The sequence below is a fragment of the Rhincodon typus genome, chromosome 18 (assembly GCF_021869965.1).
Source record: "Rhincodon typus isolate 14 chromosome 18, sRhiTyp1.1, whole genome shotgun sequence".
NCBI lineage: Eukaryota > Metazoa > Chordata > Chondrichthyes > Orectolobiformes > Rhincodontidae > Rhincodon > Rhincodon typus.
Window position 1 is genome coordinate 2,827,299 of NC_063349.1, and position 22,574 is coordinate 2,849,872.

Sequence of the window (22,574 nt, forward strand, 5' to 3'; positions counted from 1 at the left end):
GTATATTGGAGCCTTTTTATTCTTAAATACAGTAATGTAGTATTCAGAAATTCCACTAAAAACGAGACTTGCACTGATGAAAACTGACCAGCTTTTAGTCAAGGTTTCTACTGCAGAGTTTATCCATTGAATGGTGCAAGTTTTGTTCCTTTTCACAAAGCACAGTAATCTTCAATTCAAAGAACTCGTGACTGTTAATTACACAGAATATTTAGTTAGTTGCATTGCATTTTTTGTTTTTACATATATTTGTTCATGGAAATGTTTACAAGTTGTTCATTAGCTCAAGTCTTCCCAAATTGATATGGTACAACATTAGCTCAAGAATCACTGAGGTGAGGACAACTATACTGAACCCAAGTTAAGACCTTAAATATAATGCCATGACTCCAGGGATTATCAGCCAGAAATGATCCTGCAGTATTGCCAAAGCAGCTTAATTCACTTCCCCATTACCTAAGTGTATGATGCTTCTTGTTATCCTAAAGTAAAAGTTTATCTCACCAGAGATTATGAACAGTGCTGGCTTTTTGAAAAGCACCACCACTTAGTAATAGATGTTTTATTTCTCCTAAGAATGCAGTCAACTGACAGCCAATGATCAGTTTGAATGAATAGTGTATGGAAACTAATCTTTTAATGAAATACCTTGTACTTCAGCAGGTGCATCACTCAGACAAAGCTGTTCAACTTCTGGGTTGCTCCCATTTCAGATGATCTCAGCTGCTGTTGTAGCTTGACTCCACAATGGTCAGCGGTCGTCAGCTAGGAGGATTTCAACAGTAGGGACCCTCACTTCAGATCTCTGTGCACAGCATCCAGTGATATGAATTGAGTATATGTGCATATTTTGCATACTGGATGAGACCTTGGTTGCAATGGGTGCCAAAAATCACTGGACCTGAGAACACTCAGCTTCCACATCTTGGAAGGGTCACTGATCATAAGACCTGGAGAATTTCCAAGGAGAAACTGAACAGTGGCAACAAGACAGGGGCTTCAGGAGAGCAGCACAACATAGGGCAAGTACTCAGAATAGAATGCAGAGCTTAAGCGTATAGACAAAATTCACTCAGTGATTGTTCAACAACTTTTGCTGAAACCAAAACCTCAATAGAGGTCTCAAAAATCAAGCTGCACACAGGCCAATAATCTTCAAATGTAAATAGATTTCCTCTGCAACGTGATGTCCGAGATGGCGTTCTTGAACGTCTCACACCTGTGTAAACTATAGTATTTACAAAAACAAGACATTAACATTATGGCCACACAGTCTCCTTTCCCATCCATGGGATGGGATGGCAGCACCAGCATTTATTGCTATTTGTCATCATTCTTGTAAAGGTGTGTCAAGTGCCTTCTTAAACCACTGCATTCCTTGAGCTGCAAGTATTAAATGTACTTTGATTGGCACGTCCAAGATTTTGACTGAGCAATAACCAAAGGCTGGAAAAATGTTTCCACAAAGCAGGGAGAGATTTGGTGAGAAACTTTGCGCCCCACCCAACTGCTACCTTTGTATTTTTTTTAGCTGTGTTGTGGAAGGAGCCTTGGCAAAGTGAAGAAGTGATGCAGCCTGCAGATGGTATACACACTGGCCACAGCATGTGAGAATGGTGGAGGGAGAGAATGCTTAGTGCTGAGCCAAACAACTGGACTGCTACATACTTAATGGCATCAAGTTTCTGAGTGCTCCGGGAGCTGCACTTATCCATCCAGGTGGGGTACGTTCCAGCACACTCCTGATTTGTACGTTGTAAATGGCACACAGGCTTTTTTGTCATGTCAGGCCAGTTATTTGCTACAGAATTCCCAGCCACCGACCTAGTTTCAAAGATATTGATGGGGAGGTGTCCAACTACGGCAATGCTTTTGAAATGGCAACAACTAGACTGGGGACCAGGTGGCACCAGGGCCACAAGAACACAATTGGCTACTCTCAATGCTTTACAGTGCCACCCTTATGGGTGTCAAGCTGACAACAGTGGATCTAATTTTGTTAAATTGTCATGTTTAGTATTGGATTCTGCATGAACACAGCCTGAGAATAGAAGAAACAATCTGCATATCTGGAGCTAAACAGGAGAAAAAAAAAACTGATTTTCCAGATGAACTGATTGAACCATTTCTTTTCAAATTGATTACCTGTTGGCCATGGTTTCACAAGAGATTGCAGTGAGCTGCCAGTATAAGTGATTGACTACTCATGTAAAATGCAGTCATGAATGCTAACAGGCAACTGCATCATAGAATGTCATCACTGCCAAACCCAGGCCTTAGCCAATATGCACACATGCAGACTTTACAACAAGACATCATGTCTTCTGAAGATATCCATGAACTCTGGTTCAGAATTTCAGCTCTGCAATTCTGAAGCCAGACAAGCAGGCATGAAACCTGTACCATCAATGCAGCTTCCTGCTCAGTAACCCAGAGTTGTTGAAGGAAACCTAGCAGTCAAATCAGAACAATATTGAGTGTGACGTAGGAACTCAAGTGGACTTGCTGTAGAATTTGACTACAATCAAGGTGGACTCTGATCTCCCAAGACTCTTCAGAAGAATTGCATCTCCCTTCAGCTTAACACCTTCCCAAAAAGGTACATTTTAAAAACTGATTTGAACACTCTCAGCCATTCTCAATAGAACAGGAGAATTCTATTCATCCTTCAATGGCTGTTTGGGTTTCTGGTGACAAAAATTATACCATTCATTAAACAAAACTGTTGGTTTGTTGCTGAAATGGTCCGCTTGTGGGAAGCATGAAAAATGTTAATTATCTTGCGGAGCATTTCATTTGGTATGTTGCATGGATGTCAACCATGACCAAGTGCACAAGAACTCCAGGTACAAGAGTTGGTGCCAAGTTGCCAAAATTTGGCGAGCAACTGATTGGCTGTGAACAAAAAGAACTACTTCCCTTGCTCAGTATGGGTTATTTCAGTCCGAGAGAGAAATAAAGCCAATCACTGACCTGAGTTCTGTGCCAGGACCATCTGGGGTCATGTGTTCGGGTTCTGAACCATTATCAATTATAGGAGGCGTTTTCCTGTGTTCGAGTATTAAACCATTGGCTGCTTTAGCTGTGCTCAGTAATGACGGCCAGGCATCGTTATTACTACAGTTGGGTCTGTAAGGGGAAAGAATGGCAAAAATACTGAGTACCGCCCAAACCAACACAACAAAAAGTTTCAGCAGCTCAGAGATGCCGGTCATTTACAGGAAACCTTCCAAATGGGATTTGGCCGGAAATGGTGATGCTGGCATTGCATGTCACCACCAGTCAGTAGCGCTAACAGGATCCATACTGAGAAGTCCAACTCGTCCATGATGCAGCTGCACAGGAACAAGACCTCTGTTACCAAGATGAAATACAGGACAAGTAAAGAGGTAAGAAAAAGAGTGGAGATGTTAAATAAAGGATTGCAGTCCTTGCAACTTTAGACAAGTCTGAAGTTAACCGGTGTTCTTGGTATAGTCTACATTGCTGTCTTGGCGATGCCTTGCATAAGATAGCTCATCAGCAACAGTACTGCAACATACACGTCATCAGAAGGAATTTAACTGGATATTACAAATACAGCACAAGTATTTCACAGCACTTGACCTCACTACGGATTCAGAAATGTTTGCAGATGCTGCACATTTCTCTGCTGTTAATCATCATAACACTTGAGCAATCAGGAGTTTGATGAGTCAGACACTTGACAGATTTCATGTAGCTGTACCATGAAGCACAAGTTCACCATTTCCATGACAACTCTGGTCTCTAGTGCTCTACAGTAGATACTGCCATACCTATTTATTCTAGGTTTTAGGGATGACATTGAAGCATCTGTGCATATATTCTAAAACATGCTGTATTATTTCACAATAAAACCAAACACATTTAAGCCAAGGACACTTGATATTCAAAAGCCACAAGATGAAGTGCTTATTTAATCATAATTCACGTATGTGGCTTAAAAAGACTGCAGAGACCAAAGAAACAAAAGGCAGTTACTCCTTCCTCTGAAATTGCCACAAAGATCAATTAAGATTTAACACATGCATCCACGATATTGATATGAATTAGCTTAACCTCACCAGGTTCAGCAAAAATGTAGCTCACTATTCCTATGGAGAGAAATATCACTTTTGTCAATTCAAAATCAAAGAATGCTTTAATTGACAATAATGCAAAATATCTTTAAATATTCCAACTGTAGAATCATTCATTAGAAAAGGCCAATTACTTATCAAGGGGAGATGGTAAAATCATTGGACTAATAATCCAGAGTGCCAAGCTAGTGTTCTGGGGCTAATGGTTCAAACCGGACTAAAATTCAAATTCAATTGAAGTTTTCAATTTGAAGCCGGTATAATGACAGACACATAACCATTATCAATAGTCATAAATGCCCATCTTATCTGCTAATGTCCTTACAGGAACAAAGACCTACTGTCTTTACCTGGCTGGGCCTCCATGTTACTGCAGACCCACAGAAATTCAATAGGCTCTTAACTGTCTTCAGACATGACATTGCAAGACATTCAACTGAAAGGCTATTAGGGACAGGTAATAATCATGCTCGTACTGCACATATAAACTAGTTCATGTTATCTGACTTGAATAAGTCTTGATACTTGGTTTTGGACATGATACAGTAGGAATTTCACATCAATGCAAACTCGATGTATAACATCAACCTCAATGCTGCCAAGGGTTGAAGAAAATAAGTTCAATTTTTGAAGATGCATGAAAGTGTTAAACTCAGGAATGCAGAGCAACTTTTGTTCTGAATTTCTCATCATTAGCTGTTTGCTTATATGTACATAGGGGAAGCAAAGGAGCAAAACATGTTAATCATTTTCTTGGACGACAACGGCAGCTCAAAGGTGCCCCCTTGTGTTTTGCTGAAGCCTATGTTTGTTATATGCAAGTACATAATTTGCTTCACATTTCTCTTTGATTGATAAGAAATGCATGTAGTATCAACTTTTTGCAAATTAACAAAAAACACATGGTGAGTTGTCTCCATGACCTGCAGTCCAACACCTTCTCTAGGGCAACAAATGCTGGCAAGCCAACAACTTTCTAAGTTATTAACTTTTTTCAGATTTGAGGTCATACAATCCTGAATTACTTCTGCAACACAAATGCAGGATCCATGAGCCTTTAATGGCATATTAATCCATGTCCTAGCCCAGGCAGCATAGCAGGGCCGAACCTAAACATCTGTATCATAACATGAGGTACCTTCATTGTTGGGCTATTAAACCTGAATCCAGACTGCATTTTTGACAGGCAGACAAATTGTTAAACTCAAGTCAAGACTGCCCAGGGTGATTCATTTGGAACAGGATCATATTGTGAAATAGGATTATTTTGTCAACCATGCCTTTGATTATTGCACATAGTGGAACTTTGGGAACAATCCGCTTAAATTCTTTGCCAGATATTATCTACGTATCAACCAAATAATTATCAATTGCAGAAACCAAAAAAAAAGCAGAACTGGCCAACAGCAGAAGAGTTGCATTATTTTTTGAAATGAATTCAGGGTGGCCAATTCTATTTGCAACTTATACACCTTCATGCAGGTGAAATGAAAAGGAAGAGCCTGGTGCAGTGAGCAGCAAGTCTAACAGTCCCACAATTCATTCTAACTGAAGCAAGCATTTGACTACCCTTTTGGACTGCCTCGCGTGAAATACATCACCAAGTAGCTTTGCAGAGAGTATTCTTAAGGATCTTCGTGCACATTCCAAACAAAATACGACCAATAAGCTTGCTACCATGACCCAGACTTGGAATGCGATGTAGCTGTGCAGGAGCCAGGTATCATCCGTGGGATGCAAGTGATTATTAGCTGAGCCATCAAGTTTCAAAATCATAGACACCCTGCAGGGCAAATAGAGGCCATTCAGCCCATGGAGTCTGCACCGAACATCCAAAAAGCACCCCACTCAGACCCAGTTCCTTATTCTATCCCTGTAAGCCCTGATCAAGCTTGCGCATCCCTGGACAGGACAGGGCATGGCCAATCCACTTAACATGCACATCTTTGGACTGTGGGAGCAAACTGGGGCACCCAGAGGAAACCCACAAAGACACAGGGAGAATACATGGAGTTTGTACAGTCACCCAAGGCTGAAATCAAACCTGGGTCTTTGTCGCTGACAGGCAATAGTGCTAATCACTGAACCATCTATTTATGAGCAGGGAGGTTATGCCAGAACCATGTAAAATGTTGGTTAGGTCACAGTTGGAGTATTGTGTGTAGATTCCAGAATTGCATTATAGGAGAAATGTGGCCACACTGGTGGGGGATGATGAGGAGATTTACCAGGATGCTGCCTGGGTTGGAGAGAATCTCAGTTATGCAGAGAGATTGGACACACTGGGGTTGTTTTCCTTAGTGCAGAGGATCTAGCAAGAAGGAGGAGATATAGAGATTTATAAATATGTGAGGGGCACAGACAGGGTAGACAGGAAGAAACTTTTCCCTTCGATAGATGAATCAGTGACCAGAGGGAGCATAGATCCAAGGTAAGGGGCTGAGGTTTAGATGAAATCAGGAAGTTTTTTTCACCTAGAGGGTAGCAGGAATCTGGAACTTACTCCCTGTAAAAGTTGGTAGAGGCAAAAACCCTCATCACACTTTGATAATCGCATGTGCACTTGCAGTACCAAGACATACAAGGCTATGGGTCAAGTGTTGGAAAATGGATTAAAGTACTTAGGTGGTTGTTTTTGATGCATGGACTGACTAGTTTGAAATGACTTTTTTCCCTGTGTTGTAGATCTCTGAGACTATGCATAGTAAGCGTTTGTTTTGAAGTGATACAGGCTTAATGGGGCTATAGGCACATTGGAATGACACTGTCTCCCATTGGGAATCAGTCTGATTAAGGGAGAGGGGTAAAGTGTGGTTAAAATCTTGTGTGCCATGATCATGTACATCGATCATGTTTTCTTTTTCTGCACAGGTTTAATAGGCAATCTTCAACTGCATCAATGTCCATAATCATCAGTCACACTGGAACCAATTAAATTTGGGGTACAGGTGGCTTTCAGATATTGTTCTCAGTTTAACAGTACTTCCAAGTCAACTAAAGTGCTGCAGCTTTAGTTGAAGTTCATTTTTGCCTGAGACAAGGACATACCTGACTACCTTCAGAAACCTGCTCTTTTGCATGATGAGAAATATATAGATCTGATATGGAGATGTGAAGTATCAACTTCCACATAGTAAAAGTGAAACCTTACAGAAAAGGACATCAACTGCAAGTCAACTTTGACGGGGTTGCCACTTTAACGGCATGGCTTCTTGAATCAATAGGAATCACTTAAAAAAGTGAAGAAGTGAGTTTTCAATAGATTTTTTTTCTTTTTACACAGCTTTGCTAGATATTTAGAGCCTGGTGCTTGAAGGCAAAAAAAAAATGGAATTGGTCAGTTAAATGAAATGCTGAATTATAATCACATTGCCTCCTCTGTGATGCAGCCCATGTGAAAATTGCCAACCTACACCAAGGATTCAAATACTCTTATAAAAGGTGACCAAACTGACTGAGTACAAAATAATTTTTAATTGACCTGTTCACAGATATTCTGATACACTTCTAGAACAGGTGGGACTTGAAACCTTCTGGCTCAGAGGTAGGAACACATCAACAATTGCACTTCGAAGTCATATCAACCTTAAAGCAATCACAATAGAATGCATTAATCAATTAAACTGGTCAGAAGTGAGGACGAAGACAAGTGCAAACAAATTTGTGCAGTTCTAGCACTTGGGTATTGTTCATTTACATTGCTCAGGGGTTATGGGCCAAACTGTCTTGAAAAAGTGATAATGCAGTTTAAAAAAAACTTCAATGCACAAAAAAATTGTCATTTATCAGCTTCAGAATTTGCCATAAACAATTCCAAAGAATTTTACAAGTTGCTTAATCATGCCACTTTACCCTGACCTTCCTTTTTGAATAGGTGTTCCATTGAAGCACACTCATCCTGAGTTTGGATTCAACCTACATTAGCACAGGGATCAAACACCAAGCTAAATGAATGGTCATTACATTATTTATCAGAAGCCATGCCTACCAATTTCAATGATGTTCAAGACCACCCCCTCACAACACTAACTTATATTGCATGTATAGCAGCTTCAACAATATTGCATGTGCTTAGGTACTACGCAGAACTATGATAATAAATATAACATGACATCATAGTCAGAACACTGATTTGATAAATGTCACGTCATTCACTTGATTTGGAAGTTTGAGTGAAATATATTCAAAAGGTCAAGAGTTCATGAAGAAGCTGTGTGGATGGTCTCACCATTTGGAATCCATGCTATAGATCACAAAATTTGTGAAACTCTTGCGGTTTTGGCTAATCCGATCTGTGGCAATTAGATATCATGACAACCTTTGAACTTCAGAGATGAAGTGGTCCAGACTGTGAGCCGAGTCTCTGTTTGGGTGATAATTTGGAGTTGAAGGAGGAAAATAAAGCAGACCTGTAATCCAAAACAATCCAGTTTCCAGAACTTGAACATTTCAGTGCATTGCACTGCTTCGTGGAGTCCCCACTGCAATTCATTCCTCTTTTTCACATGTTTTTTCAACAAATGAGTGGGCTGTTACAAACTGACCAGCATTAAGACCAAATTTAAGTCCAATAAGTGGAAATGAAAGGAAGATCCAGTTTCTTTACCTGCAAGGCATTTTGAGTGTAAATTCAGGTTATAAATGAGTGGTTTGTTTCAGCTGTGGAGAAGACCAAGTTTGACAAAGAAGTTCATAGCAGAATTAAAAAAGCTCAAGAAGCAAACAGAAGTTAAAAAAGCAGGCTAGCCCATCAGGCCAGGGCTGTACTTACGCATCATACCTCTGCTGTGTAGCCAATTTATTCTTATTTTTGTCGACTGTGCTGGATGACTGGTGCAAAAAGTTGGGGTTCAATTTATAAAGTTCCTGAAGCAACTTCTGTTCATACTCTTGATGTTTGCCTGCCTGTGGAAAGAAGTCACCAGGAAAAATAATGGACTCAAGATCAGTGAATAGAAGCATCGAATATCAAATGACAAACAGCTTCAGGAATTCTATTTTAAAGTACATTTTAGTACTTCACCAAATTAATTCTTTTGAAGGGGGAATACTTTTGCCATTTTCTCAGACTAAGATGCTCACCAGAAGACAAATTATGCAGCAGTAGTTTGTTTCTTCTTTGCTCACCCAAATTGTAAATTGTGCTGTGCCAAGAATTTTAAAAAAAAAATTAAACCAAATGAGATTTCAGGTGATGTATTTTGTATTAAATTTCATACACAATTCAAACAGAGACCTGATGCTTTTCAGGTTAGCAATGTTTCATCCATTGTACCAATTACATGAACCATGCTCATCGTGTCATGGGACCTGTTCTTGGTCCAAACAAGGACAATCCACTGCCACCTATACACAACCAGGAACATATTCTGCTCCAAGTTCTAAATCCACAATCTAAGTTAGCTCTTTGCCTTGTAGTTGCACGAGTTAGTCAACATTGCAACACTAAGATGCTTGAATCTTCTAGACCAGTGAAGGAACAGATTTTCTGCTCTGTGAATCTGCCAAGCCTGACAGGCTGTGGGATTCACTCCTGTTCCTAGTCAGCCTCTTCACTGAAAGGAATCATATTATCCTGTGTCTTCAAAGAGCCCTGATATCAGAGAATTATTGGTCCTGATCCCCACTTGACACCAAGTGCCTCAACTTCAAACTGGGTGCTTGCATGGACAAGCGGTCACAGATCTGGATCCAATCAAAGCACATTTGCCTCAAGTACACTTTTTTATTCGCTCTTGAGATGTGTGTGCTATTGTCTGGCCTACTGACTCGATGTAATGTTAGGTAGTATTATTACGTTGCAGAGAAGGTGAATACTGCAACCAAGCAATAAGAAAGCATCTCTAAGCTCAAATCTTTGTCATGTGTCCTATGGGTCATAGGCAAGGTTGCGCACATTCAGTTCACTTCAACTGTGACCAAGTCATCTGTCACCATTGAGAAACAAAACTATCAATTTCCAGTTTCCCGAAGGACACAGGTTGACATACACCAAACACATAAAATTAAGTTTAATAATTACAGCAAAATGCAAACATTACAGAGTAGTTCTAGTGGGGAACTTCAATAATTTGAATATAGACTGGGATACTGGTACCAAAAGACAGAGGTGGGCAAGGGATCTGAGAGTTGTCAGCTAAATGTTCTGCAACGATGTGTTTCCAGTAGAAGAAAAGGAGGCACTGTCACACTACCTTATTTGGAAAGGGGATTTGTCAAATGAATCAAGTGCCAGCATGATAATGTTTCAAGTTCAGATTAACTAAAAAGGAAATCCAGACCAAGAATAGCTAACTGGGGGATAATCATTCCAATGGGCTAAGAATCCATGTGGGTCAAATGAACTGAAGTCAAAGCTAGCAGGAAATATAATTGCTGAACAATGCAGTGCAAACAAGATTCACGAGAATGGTTTTGGGATGGGAAACTGAAGTTAGAAGGAAGTGGAGATGTTAGGCCAATTTCCCTTGGGGGAAAAAAGGCTGAGAGGAGTTGTGCCTCAAGTATTCAGAATCATTGGTGGTCTGGACAAAGTGGATAGGGATAGATACTCTCACTCATGAAAAAGTTCAAAAACAGAAGAAATGATTGGCAATTTTAGCCAAAAACCTCTGCACAGGAGGAGTTGTTAAATTATGTGCAATATACTGACAATGCAGTGGAGTTAAATTCAGTAAAAGATTTTCCAAAGGGGATTAGACTGCTCATGGGAGAGGAAGTGTGCGCAACGTTGAGGACAAAGCAGGAAAGACATTCCATGAAATGCTGATTCAGAGTCGATACAGGCGTGGGCTGAATTGTCTGAGCTAAAACAATATTGTGACTCAAGTATGCAGTTCATCTGAAATCTTCCCTTTCACATTGAGTCAAGACAGCACACTCAGTAATGTTATCGTACCTCAAACATAGAAGGTTGGTTCAAATACTCCTACTCAAGCCCCAAAACAGTAGCTCAATGCAACAATCTGTTTTATATCCCTAGTTTCTGAGGCAGTGAGAGAAAGGCCAATGAAAAGATGACCACTTGAGGGCACTCCTGTATAATCAGGTAAAGGAAGTTCATGCAGCTGTGTTCTGAATTCTTCAATCCCTCCACTATTGGTTGGACAGAACTGAAGGCTGGTTTAAAAACCAATTCTAAACAAGCACATTTCCAGATCACAAACTGGATTAAACACAGTCTTCACTAACGTACTCAAGGACTTCCTTCACTGCTCTTCCAGAATAAAGCTCAAGAGGGAAATGTGAATCTATTTTGGAAAGGAATATGACAATTCACAGCCATTTCTGAAAGGCAGCATCAATAATCTAAAAAGGAAAAAGCATCATTGCCACAGAAAAATAAAAGCAACAGAAATAATGTGAGCAAGTCAACCGATACAGAAATCTGTTGAAAGCTGACACCTCTCATGTCTAAGCTTTTACAAATCTAATCTTCACACAGCTTCTGATTAATTTTGTTTTGGTCAAAAGCTGTGCAACTTTCCAGCTGTTTACGTTTAACAAACAGATATGCAGTCACTACTTGAAGCAACCAACACAGTTATTACTTTACAGAATTTTATTTCATAAATTAATTGAAGCCCAGTCAGGTAACCTAGTTTCAATTACTTGCGCTTTGATCAAGCTTTTTGTTTCCTCTGCACATTGCTTTTCCTTTAGGCTGGTGAATTTACCTGCATTTCTTCTTTTGTGAAACTGGCTGCTTCATCCCCTAGCTCATGCAAATACATACAATCCGGTTTAGGACACTGCATGTTCTTTAGGAAATAACTGCAATACTTCGTTGTACCTAAAGATGCCTTGAGAAAGAGAAAAATGCAGTGATGACAATAATACATGTAGATACTTTAATGATTCTGACCCAGCTGCAATATTTCCTATACAAAGATTCCTCAGATAATAATATCCTGCAGTACAGAATGAAGTAGCTCAATACCCAAATTATCAGTAACCTTGGTTTACACTCAGGTTTATACAATATAGGTAGGCATTGATTTCCATTATTGATTTGGTGTACAACTTGAGTATTGCTGAACAAAAAATTTTTATCAAAGCTTGTCATTTTGCATTCATCAGGACAATTTGCAAGAATTATCAAATTTAAGGGAAAACATTTACACTAAATATTCCAGTTGGTTGGAAAGTGGACTCACAACAGTGTCTAACATTAGATGAAATTCAGAGATCAAACAACATTTGCTAAGTAACCTTGTGTGTAAGAAGCATAATGCTGACAACTAATTTAGTCAGCTGGGCTTGCAATGTGAGGCACTTGTATTTACTCAAAGCTACAGAAGGGCCCTCTTCCTGGCAGAGGGAAAGAACATACATTCACGGCACCGGTTTCAATGCAACAAAAGAGATGACAGCTATTGTGATTCGTTTCACAAGGCAATGACTTGACCATAGTCAATGTGCCAGTTTTAAAATTTAAACAAAACCTGGCAGTTAACCAATTAACTAGCAATTTCTCCATGGCAACACCACTCAATGTTAATGAATCAGAACTCTCCTCTCATACACGATAAATCGTGTTCTAAAGCTTGTGATTTTCCAGAGTCTAACACAAAAAGCCTCAACAAAACCTGCCCTTTCTCAGCAATATAGAGATAGCAAGGTATAGAGCTGGATGAACACAGTAGGCCAAGCAGCAGAGGAGCAGGAAAGCTGACGTTTCGGGCCTAGACCCTTCTTCAGAAATCGCTCTTTCTCAATACTCAATTTCCAGTACTGGTTTTTGTCTGATAAAAAAAATTAGCTCAGAACTAACACTGGAGTCAGAGCTAGTCAAGGAGGGGCAAATCAATTAAGTTGGACTACCCCACAATTTCCCATGTGAAATAGGTCAACCAGATTCACTAGTCATTTGGATGCATCAGAGGTGTCATGCTTTTGGTCAGGTTTTCTGAAGTAAACAGCCAAGGGTCTGAGACAAAGTTGCAAGCAAAGCATTTGCTAAGTGAACCCAGTTTTTACTACAAATTTGTATGAATGTCAACTTCTGATTATTCTCAAAACAGACTGATGAGGACAACTCGGTCATGGATCTATGCAACTGATTGGTTCACTCAGATACCACATGCATTTCTCATCAAGTTGACCAACAGGTTGAGTGCTTCACAATGCTTGAAATCCATTATTTGGAAGCAAACTGATGACTATTTGTCAGTCACATAACACAGCAACAACTTAACATTAAAGCATATAACCAAAGGTTCATCCTCCCGAGTCAAAATCTGGACTGCTTTGCCTTACTGAATGGTGGAAACAGATTTAATAGTCGTTATCAAAAAGGAGTTGGATAGCTATTTGCAAGCTACAAATCGAGATGTTGTCCACAGGGAAAAGGTAGAAATGCGGAACGAATTGCTCTGCATATGCCAAGTACTGCATTCAGCTAACAATGGGCTAACCCCCTCCTTCAATAGTCCTAGGTTTGACAATTGTATTGGATACTTCCAAGGGATGCTACAATTGAATGGTGCTCACATTTGTCAGAACACACGCCCAGTAGACTTGAGCAACAATTTTAACTACACTACAACTTGTTTCTGTTTATAGGATTTCAGAATCCGGCAGTATAGCTACATTTGGCTTCTGTTAAGGTTCTCAACAATGAAAACCATGACGTAAACAAACTGAAAGCAGACATCAGATTCTGCTGACATCATTGTGGGTTCATAACATTTCTTTCACTAGGGGAGAAAAAGGCATGCTATGTAAGGATTAAGGTTTCATCTTGCACCACCTTGGCTGTAGTTCACTTTCACTTCTCAGATTTATTTCCCTATCTGACGTTTCAAATTACTTTGTCCTCTGGCCACAGATGCTTTAGACCTCAAAAGGAAACTTGTGGATCAGAAAAATAGACAAGCTGTGGAGTAAGAAAACAAAAGTGGAGCCAGCTGAGAAACAAAGAAATTGCTTACCTTAAGTGTCCTGCCATCCACTACAACATTATTTACACACTGTATTGCTCTTAGTGCGTCTTCAGACCGTATGTAGGTTACATAAGCACTAGCACTGGGACCCTAGGAGAGGAACATTGTAGTTAGCTTTGACACACTAAGGAATCTTGCTCGCAATCATCCATTAACCAAGTTAAACAGATGAGAATCAAAATAAAACAAGGCAGCAGTGCACTGTATTTGGATGTGTTCTTGGGTAGCTTTATTCAAAGATTCCCACACTCAGCTGCTTTTTACCCTTAGCCCATAAATGTTTGTCCTAAAGGATGCATTCAATTTTCCAGAAAGTTGCAAATTGAACTTGCTTTCAGCTCTCATTTAAGTAGCACATTCCAGACAAACTGCTTAAAACAATTCTCTAATCTCTTCTGGCTCATTTGGCAATCACCTGGAATTTGTTCCCTCCGGTGACTACTCCACCTGACATTCAATGGTTTTGATGCAGGAAATAAGGAGAAACTATTCATTCATCAGAGTTCTGAACAATGTCTACTGAACAGAGATCACCACTAGATGATTCATCCTTTATACAAAATACTAGCCGTCGGATGCCTTCTTGTAAATCTGAGATGTTAATGTCCTCAAGTGTAGAGCCCAGATTGAACACAGTAATTCACCTGAAGTCTAACACAATCTTTTAAAAAGAGGAGTGTAATTTCCCTTCTGTTATTAATAAAGTGTAAAACTAAGGATCACAGATTCTTTTACAAACAAACTGTACAGCTTGATTGGTCATGTCCTCAGATCTGTCCTGCTGAACCTCTTAAGCTTGTCGAATAAATGATACAATGCCTTTCCTCATTTTTCCAACCTATCATTCCACACTTGTTGGCATTAAATTGCATTTGCTCATTTTATTAGCCTAGAACCTCCTCAAATATTTCAATATGTGCCAATTTTTTTTTTGAAGAGAATCTTCAAAAGCCCAGGTCATTAACTTGTGTACTGTACCTGATGAGGCTCAGTAGGTACCACTTATCTGAGCTGATGTTATAGGTTCAAATCCTTCTCCAGGACTTGAGCAGAGAGAACAAAACAAAAATCAATATTCTAGCGAAGTGCTGCTGGACCAGTACGTTGTCCGAGGCCCAATCTTACAGGTGAGATGTTCAATTGAGACCCATCTGCCTGTTCAGGTGGACGGGGAAAAAAAAAATCTCACAACATTTACTATAAAAAGGACATTATTAAACTGGAGAGAGTGCAGAAAAGATTTACTATGATGCTACCCGGACTGGAAGGATTGAAATACAAGGAGAGGTTGGATAGGTTGGGACCTTTTTCATTGCAGCATAGGAGATTGGAGAGGTGACCTTATAGAGGTATATAAAATCACGAGAGGCATAGAATAGGTAGTTGGCCAATAGCTTTCCCCTGTGGTAGGGGAGTCTAAAACTAGAGGGCATTGGTTTAAGCTGGGAAAGGAGAGATATAAAAAGGTCCAGAGGGGCCATTTTATTCTCCCACACAGATAGTGGTGAGTGTCTGAAATGGGCTGCCAGAGGTAATGGTGGAAGCAAATACAATTTCATCATTTAAGAAACATTTGGATAGGTACATGGACGGGATCGGTATGGAGGAATATGGACCAAATGCAGGCAAATGGAACCAGTTTAAGTTGTGAAAATTGGGTGGCATGAGAAAGTTGGGCCAAAGGGCCTGTTTCCGTGCTGTAGACCTCTATGATGCTACCTTGAAGATCAGGGACGTTGCACGTGCAGCCTAGCCAATATATAGTAATGTCAACATCCTATTAACACATTAACCTCTCATCATAACATTGCCACAGGTTGTAGTTTGCTGTGTGTTACATGACTGCTCTGTTTCCAACATTGCAAAAATGAAATTCTGAAAATGAGTAATTGTTTGTAAATCTTTTCACTCAACCACTGCCTTTTGAAAGTTGTGTGTAGATGCAAGCATTTCTTGCTTTTCTGAAGGAGTTACGATACCAATACTGACCACTTGCATCCACCACTTCAGATTTCCCTCCAGTCTGGAAAATAACCATTTCTATTTGCTTTCTTTCCCTGAGCTTACTTCATACGCACTGTTCGGTTAACCCCAGCAGCTCGAATCTTGCTCATTCAGCTCTCAATGAGTGCCATACCCACAGAGACTTGGTACCTTCCACAAAAGGTGATGTTGCTGGCAGAAAATATTGCATTACCTCGCTTGCCATTCCTGCTGCAACAATGAATAGGTCTATAACTGAGATAGGAGTCACTAAGACACTGATGAGGCTTGCATTCATTTCAGTCTTACTGCCAGGGCTGCTCTCCAATGCATTACCAATAACGTAATATCTAAGCATCATCTCTTAGCCTGCAATTTCACCATCTACCAGAATTCTTGCAAACCAATGACAATTTTCCTGTTATTTCACGTACTCCAGGAAAGCAGATTGCAAATTTCTTTATGCCAAATCTAACTAACACTCATTCTCTAAACTTTTACAGGTAGATGTATTACTTCATGCTTTAATTTAGGATTTCTGTCAATTCACCTGCCTTCAAATTGGAGATTGCGAGCCTCCAGATTAAGAGCTTCACGCACTATAACTGAATTAAATTAGGTAGTAAAAACAAAAAAAAAAACAACTTTAGAATGACACTCAGATTGAGAATTCCATCAAACTCAAATTAGGAGATTTTTAAACTGAAGTGTGAATTGAAATCGATGACCAGCAAGTCTTATCTAACCGTGTCAATTCTTCAGATAATTCCACACAATGTTCAGTCACTTTTGCTCCATTGTTTATCCCTTCATGAAAAACTCAAGTCATTCTAGAGCAGTAACTGCCTAGCCATGGAGTGTAATACAGAAGCTGCACAAGTTCTTTCCTCAAGCCCCAAACCACCTATCCCTGTCACAAATATAATTCTTTCAAACTCCAACAGGTCTCATCTTAGTGACCATTACGCATTCATTTCTGCAATCATTACAAGCATTCATAACTATGATTTGTAGAAGAGCGCCCATATTTTTGCCTTGGTTAAACTTTTCACCCAAGAAATTGATTTCCTCTGGTGGTAAACACAGTGCTTGGAACTTGCCATCGTCCACTACATCTGGCAAACATATGATCACTATAAAAGCAGAAATTAATCAAAATTAACTTGAACCTTTAAGTTTCTTCGGCTATCTCCAATCATGCAGATTAAAATTAGACTTGTGGCCTGACATGTGAGGCTATCCTGTGGAATGGTTCATTTTAAAGCTGTTATACAGTGCATTGTCTTTACTACCTTTTCTTCTCCCACACTTCAAATTTTTTTGTCTGTCTTTTTTTCCTTAACTTTCCTTTTACTTTTCCCAAAGCCCCCATGTGCCATTGTATGCACTCTTGCTCCTTCATAATGCAATCAAAGACAGAAGACAGCAATCTGCAGTCAGACTCCACCTCTCCAGAAAAAGAACAAAAAGAAAATCACTAAGTAATGGGTAACTGGTGCCAGCATACCTGTGAACCTGCATATGATGTGCTGTTGTTGATGACAACTTTATGTATTTTACCAAACTTCCCGAAATATTCTGGCCGTTTTAAAACCTGGTGAAGAAAGAAGAAGAAAAAAAAAGTTTCTCAGTCCTATTCAGAGGCTGATGACAAATCTAAGTCAACATGGGTTTAACCAGAAATAAATTAGCTCGCAAAACCACAAACCTAAGTATTTTGGAAGATACAAAGCTAATTGCAACAGCAATGATACACACTCTGGATATGTCACTGATATCATCAAGGGTAACAACAACACATCCAAGATTAAACACAATGAACACGAGCAATCTTCGTGTTACAAACTTTGGGCCTTAAAAGATGGATATATTCTAAAATTCCTTTAATTCACAATAAAAATGACTAGTCTGGAGAGGGCAAAGTAATCTCAAAATAAGTGCAACAAGACTAAGTGATGTGACCTGGTTGCCATGGAGACAAATGCCCATCAAAATATTTTGAAAGCAAGATGCAACTTTCAGCAGTGGACACAAATCAGGAGGTAGCTACTCTTTGTGTGACTGAGTCAGCACACAAACACATTTAGGGAAGACTATCCATAACAAAGCTGTTTCCATGTTAACCACCAAGTAGAGTACTGGTGAGGACAGACCCCATTTAAAGAATAGAGACTTGTCATGAGTTCAAAAGAGTTCCCAGATTGTGCAATTACTACTGCAACCCCGAATGAAACAATATTGTTTCAAAGTACACTGGAAGACTGACCGTGGTTCATCATTTAGAAATGCAGGTGGAAGCCCATGATAGAGTATTAATATCAAACTTGCATGGAGTTCAAATGATGCTGGAAGGTCCACCTAGCATTTGGTGGAGCAGGAAATTCTGAGGAATAAAACCTAAATATGAAATCTAAATCTGAAATTAAAATGTCTAAGGCTAAAAAAGGAAAATAAAAATAGTAAGCCCTTGAGAGTCAAAAATCACCCAAGCCTGACTCTTGGTTAATTAAACATCTACTTAAAAGACAATATAATGCATATTAGAAGTAGGTTTCAGTTGTGTGCAAAGAGAAAAAGTCACGTTCTATTTTGTGGTTCAAAATATAACGTGTTTATTCAATAGCGCTTTTAGTTTATAGTGCAATAGACATCCTAGAAGTTGACATCTTGTCAAGGCATCCTTTAGTTCCTAACTGGAAATTCAAATTTGTTTTTGAAAAGTTGTTGACCTCGCAGGAAATCCTAACAGTGGCACAGGATTTTCAGTGAAGGAGTTCATAGGCAATGCCTTCTCAAGAAGCTAGGAGATGTCCATTAATTAACATTTAGTTGATGCCGGTGCTTGTTATAGTAGAAGACTTCAAATGTCAAATCATGCCATCCCATTCTGCAAATATAAGTGGGAATATTTTTCTTCCCTGATAGAAGTTATGTCAGTGTTGTGATTGCAATCCCTCGTTAACCAGAAATACTTAGTACAGTAACAGGTTTGACTAACACCCAGCAACCAATACAAAGGGCATGAGATGCCAAAATTGCATGTAATTTATGAATCATGAAGGTTTCAAATTTAAACTTTGGATACCAAATTTAAATCTTTTCAAAGAGACGATTGTATCCGCTTGGAGTGGATCATGTTGGTGCTAAAAAGGCCTGTAAATTACTTTTGCTTGCTACACAGACGAGAATGGCATTCAATTCATTTAGAAGAGAGAAATTTGCTTTAAACCCTACTGTGCTGGATTATACCAAGCACTGATGCAATTCAGAACTTCAATTTTTAAAACAGAACACACTGGACCTTTAAAGGCATTTTACTCAATCACATTATCTGACATGTTTATATTATTAATGAGATCTTCAAGATGAATCGTATTATTTTTGACTAAGTGTCAGTTGCATTAAGCTTATTGAAGGAATCTCTACCATGAGGCCTAATGGGTTTCTCGTATTTTACAGAGCTCATACGCTTAAGGGATCCCAGTAAGGGCAGCATGGTGGTTCAGTAGTTAGCACTGCCGCCTCCCAGTGTCAGGGACCTGGGTTCAATTCCAGTCTCTGGTGACCGACTGTGTGGAGTTTGCACTTTCTCCCTATGTCTGCGTGGGTTTCCTCCGGGTGCTCTGGTTTTCTCCCACACTGCAAAGATGTACAGGTTAGTTGGACTGGCCATGCTAAATTGCCCATTGTGTCCAGGGATGTGCTGGCTACATTAGGCGTGGGAAATGTTGGGCTACTGGGATAGGGTAGGCAGGTGGGCCTGGGTGGGATAATCTTTGGAGCGTCGGTGTGGACTCGATGGGCAAACAGATTACTTTTTTAAAACAAAAAGGTCAGAGACAAACCTACTTCAGAGAGCTGCTGTACTCAGAGTTACTGGCCAGAATTCACTTGACACATATGGGCCACTATGCTTGGTTGTATGGTCAGCAAACGCTCAGTAATTTATTTCGCAGAGGTTGGGGAAAATTAAAAGGTGGTAGCAAAGCGCAAAATGCCATGCAAATATTTGCTCAAAAAGCAAGGATAATATTTGTAAGCAACTTATGCAACTATGGATCACATGAAGCATGTTCTCACCACCGAGTCAGAAGGCTGAGTGTCCAAGCTCTAAAACAGAGACCCGAGCACAATCTATGCCAATACTTGCATATGGTATGGAGAGAAAGCCAAATTGATGTTGGTGAGATTTTAAACCAAGGATCGATAGTACTCAGGTGAAGGTAAATGATCCTGGGATAAGGCAACAGGAGCTTACACCAAGAAGTGCCCAACATTCATTTATTTCTTAACCAACAAAGTGATCACTATCACCTTGCTACTCATAAATTGATTCCACCCATTTCAAGCATTACATATTCTCAACAGTAATGCTGAGTTTAAGCACTTTGAGATGCGCTTAAAAGACAACTGGTACAATCTAAGTTTAAGTCTTGCTTTTGCTCACCTCTGGATCTGCTAGTCGCTGTGATAGACCTACCACAAAGACTAGGTTCTTCTGTACAACACGTACACTGGCCAAATGCTTGCGGTTCTCTGAGATTTTCTGTTTCCTCTCATTCTGCTTTTGTTTTTTCTCATTTTTTATTCTCTGTAGCTCTTCTTGAGAAAGTGGTTTGTAGACTGCAGGGTCTTCTGGGTAAGGCTGGATTGACAAAAAGGAAAATGCAATTTTGAGTTTAAGATAAAAGCACAGAGCAATGATTCTCATTTCAACATTGCATTAAAACCCAAAGTAAAACATGAGGCAAAGGTTTATTTGTCAATTTTGTGGATAGAAATTTAAATATGAACCTTCCTAAGCACTTTATGGTGAAAGATTTTACAAAGCAAGACCTACAAATGGCAGGTGTTAATTGCTCCATTAAGATTTTGTCAGGAACATGAATATCAAGTAGTGAAAACCTAGATCACTCCACAAAAGGTTAGCCACAAATTAGACAAATTGTAGGGACAAGATCAACTGTCAATTCAGCACAATTTCACATGGAACCAGGACAAAATTGGAAACAAAACTGTTAGTTCATTATTCCTGTGTGCACACACAAAGTCCAAATCAATATCAATGGGTTTCCAGAAGACAATGTCCACCAAGCAGAAGAGTTTCACCACCTGTACTGGATTCAGCAATTGCTCACAGTAAAGCTACTTTGTATGTTTTTCACCCGCCTCCTTCTGAGTTGGGGCAGTTAATACAAGAGCACAAATTAAAGTACCCTGGAATGATTGCTTTCTGCATGTACCTATGACATCTTGTCACTGACGCAGCAGACCAATTATATCCAAGCTTATTATGCTGCCTAACACCCACAGCAGCTGAGACTCAAATGATAAGTTTATGGTGAGCCTCAAAGATGACTTTTAACTTATACACACTAAACAGCAGAGCAGATGCTCAACTTCACCAAGTTGATTTATTTGTAGTCAAGTTTTGCTCGGTACTATTTTTCTCAGCAGATGGACCGGATCAAAGTGGGGGCAGCTGAAAGGCTGTTACAGGAGTGCACGCTGTACTCAAATCATATTCAAAATAGGGGGAAAAGACTTAGGCTCATGTTATGCCAAGAGGAAATGAGGATTCATTTCATCTCGAGCCCTCACCAAACTCTTGACTGGCCCAGGTTTCACTTTTTTTCCTCACCACCTCTCCGTCACCAAAGATTTCTTGCCTTATAAGCGTGTTACAAATTTGATTAATTAAACTAAATTACTCATGGATTTTCCTTTCTGCCTTTAATATAACATAGATACTGTGCTGAATTATTCTTTGGGAAATGATGCATTTATTTTATTCCTTTTACATTTCAGCATATATGGGAACAGGGAGTTGGCCATTCAACCACTCGAGCCGGTTTTACTATTCAATGAGATCATGGCTGATCTGTGATCTAACTCCATATTCCTGCCTTTGGCTTAACACCTTAGCTTAACAAAAATTGATCTCAGGTTAAAATTAACAACAGCTCTAGTCTCAACTGCCAGTTGTTTCAGAGTTTCAAACATCCACCCTGCTTTGTGCGTACAAGTGCTTCCTGAAAACCCCCAGGAACAGTCCAGCACCAACTCTCAAACTTTCTCTCATCAGTCCCTCTCATTCTGGAATCTCCAACCCATGGAAACAGTTTCTTTATCTAATTTTTTTCCTGTTAATAACTTGAAGACTTTGATTGGATCGTCCCTTAGCCTTCTAAATTCTCAGCCAAATTTGGGTAATCTCTCCTCATAACTTGACCCTTGATGTCAAGGTATCATTCTTGTAAACCTATGTTGTATGCTCCCCAAGGCCAATATTTTGTTCCAAAGGTGTGGTGTCCAAATCTGCTCAGTGTGCCAAGCGTGGCCTAACCAGGGTTTTGAATAACTGCAGTATAATTCCTGCATCCTTACACTGCAGTCCTCTAGACGTAAAGGCCAGCATTGTATTAGCTTCCTGGATCATTTTCTGCACTAGTTTGTGGCATTTTAAAAATCTGTGCACCTGAATACCCACGTCTCCTTGGACATCCACTCTATTTAACTTCATACCATCTATGAAGTCCACTGATCT

At 39.7% G+C, this 22,574-nt stretch overlaps 1 protein-coding gene across 14 annotated transcripts in view; it reads right to left on the reverse strand.

Annotated features, from left to right (window-relative positions):
- cnot4b (CCR4-NOT transcription complex, subunit 4b) overlaps nt 1–22,574 on the reverse strand; it is a 149,741-nt gene that overhangs the window by 77,371 nt on the left and 49,796 nt on the right. For 4 of the 14 annotated variants that reach the window (XM_048607997.1, XM_048607991.1, XM_020530650.2 and 1 more), the window contains exons 3-8: nt 20,475–20,672; nt 17,535–17,621; nt 14,033–14,134; nt 11,777–11,902; nt 8,881–9,005; nt 2,974–3,129 (exon numbers count right to left, since the gene is read on the reverse strand). In XM_048607997.1, coding sequence (XP_048463954.1) covers nt 2,974–3,129; nt 8,881–9,005; nt 11,777–11,902; nt 14,033–14,134; nt 17,535–17,621; nt 20,475–20,672 — 794 coding nt within the window. Of the gene's footprint in view, nt 1–2,973; nt 3,130–8,871; nt 9,006–11,776; nt 11,903–14,032; nt 14,135–17,534; nt 17,622–20,474; nt 20,673–22,574 lie in introns of all 14 variants that reach the window. The other 10 variants (XM_048607996.1, XM_048607990.1, XM_020530649.2 and 7 more) reach the window with 3 other exon arrangements.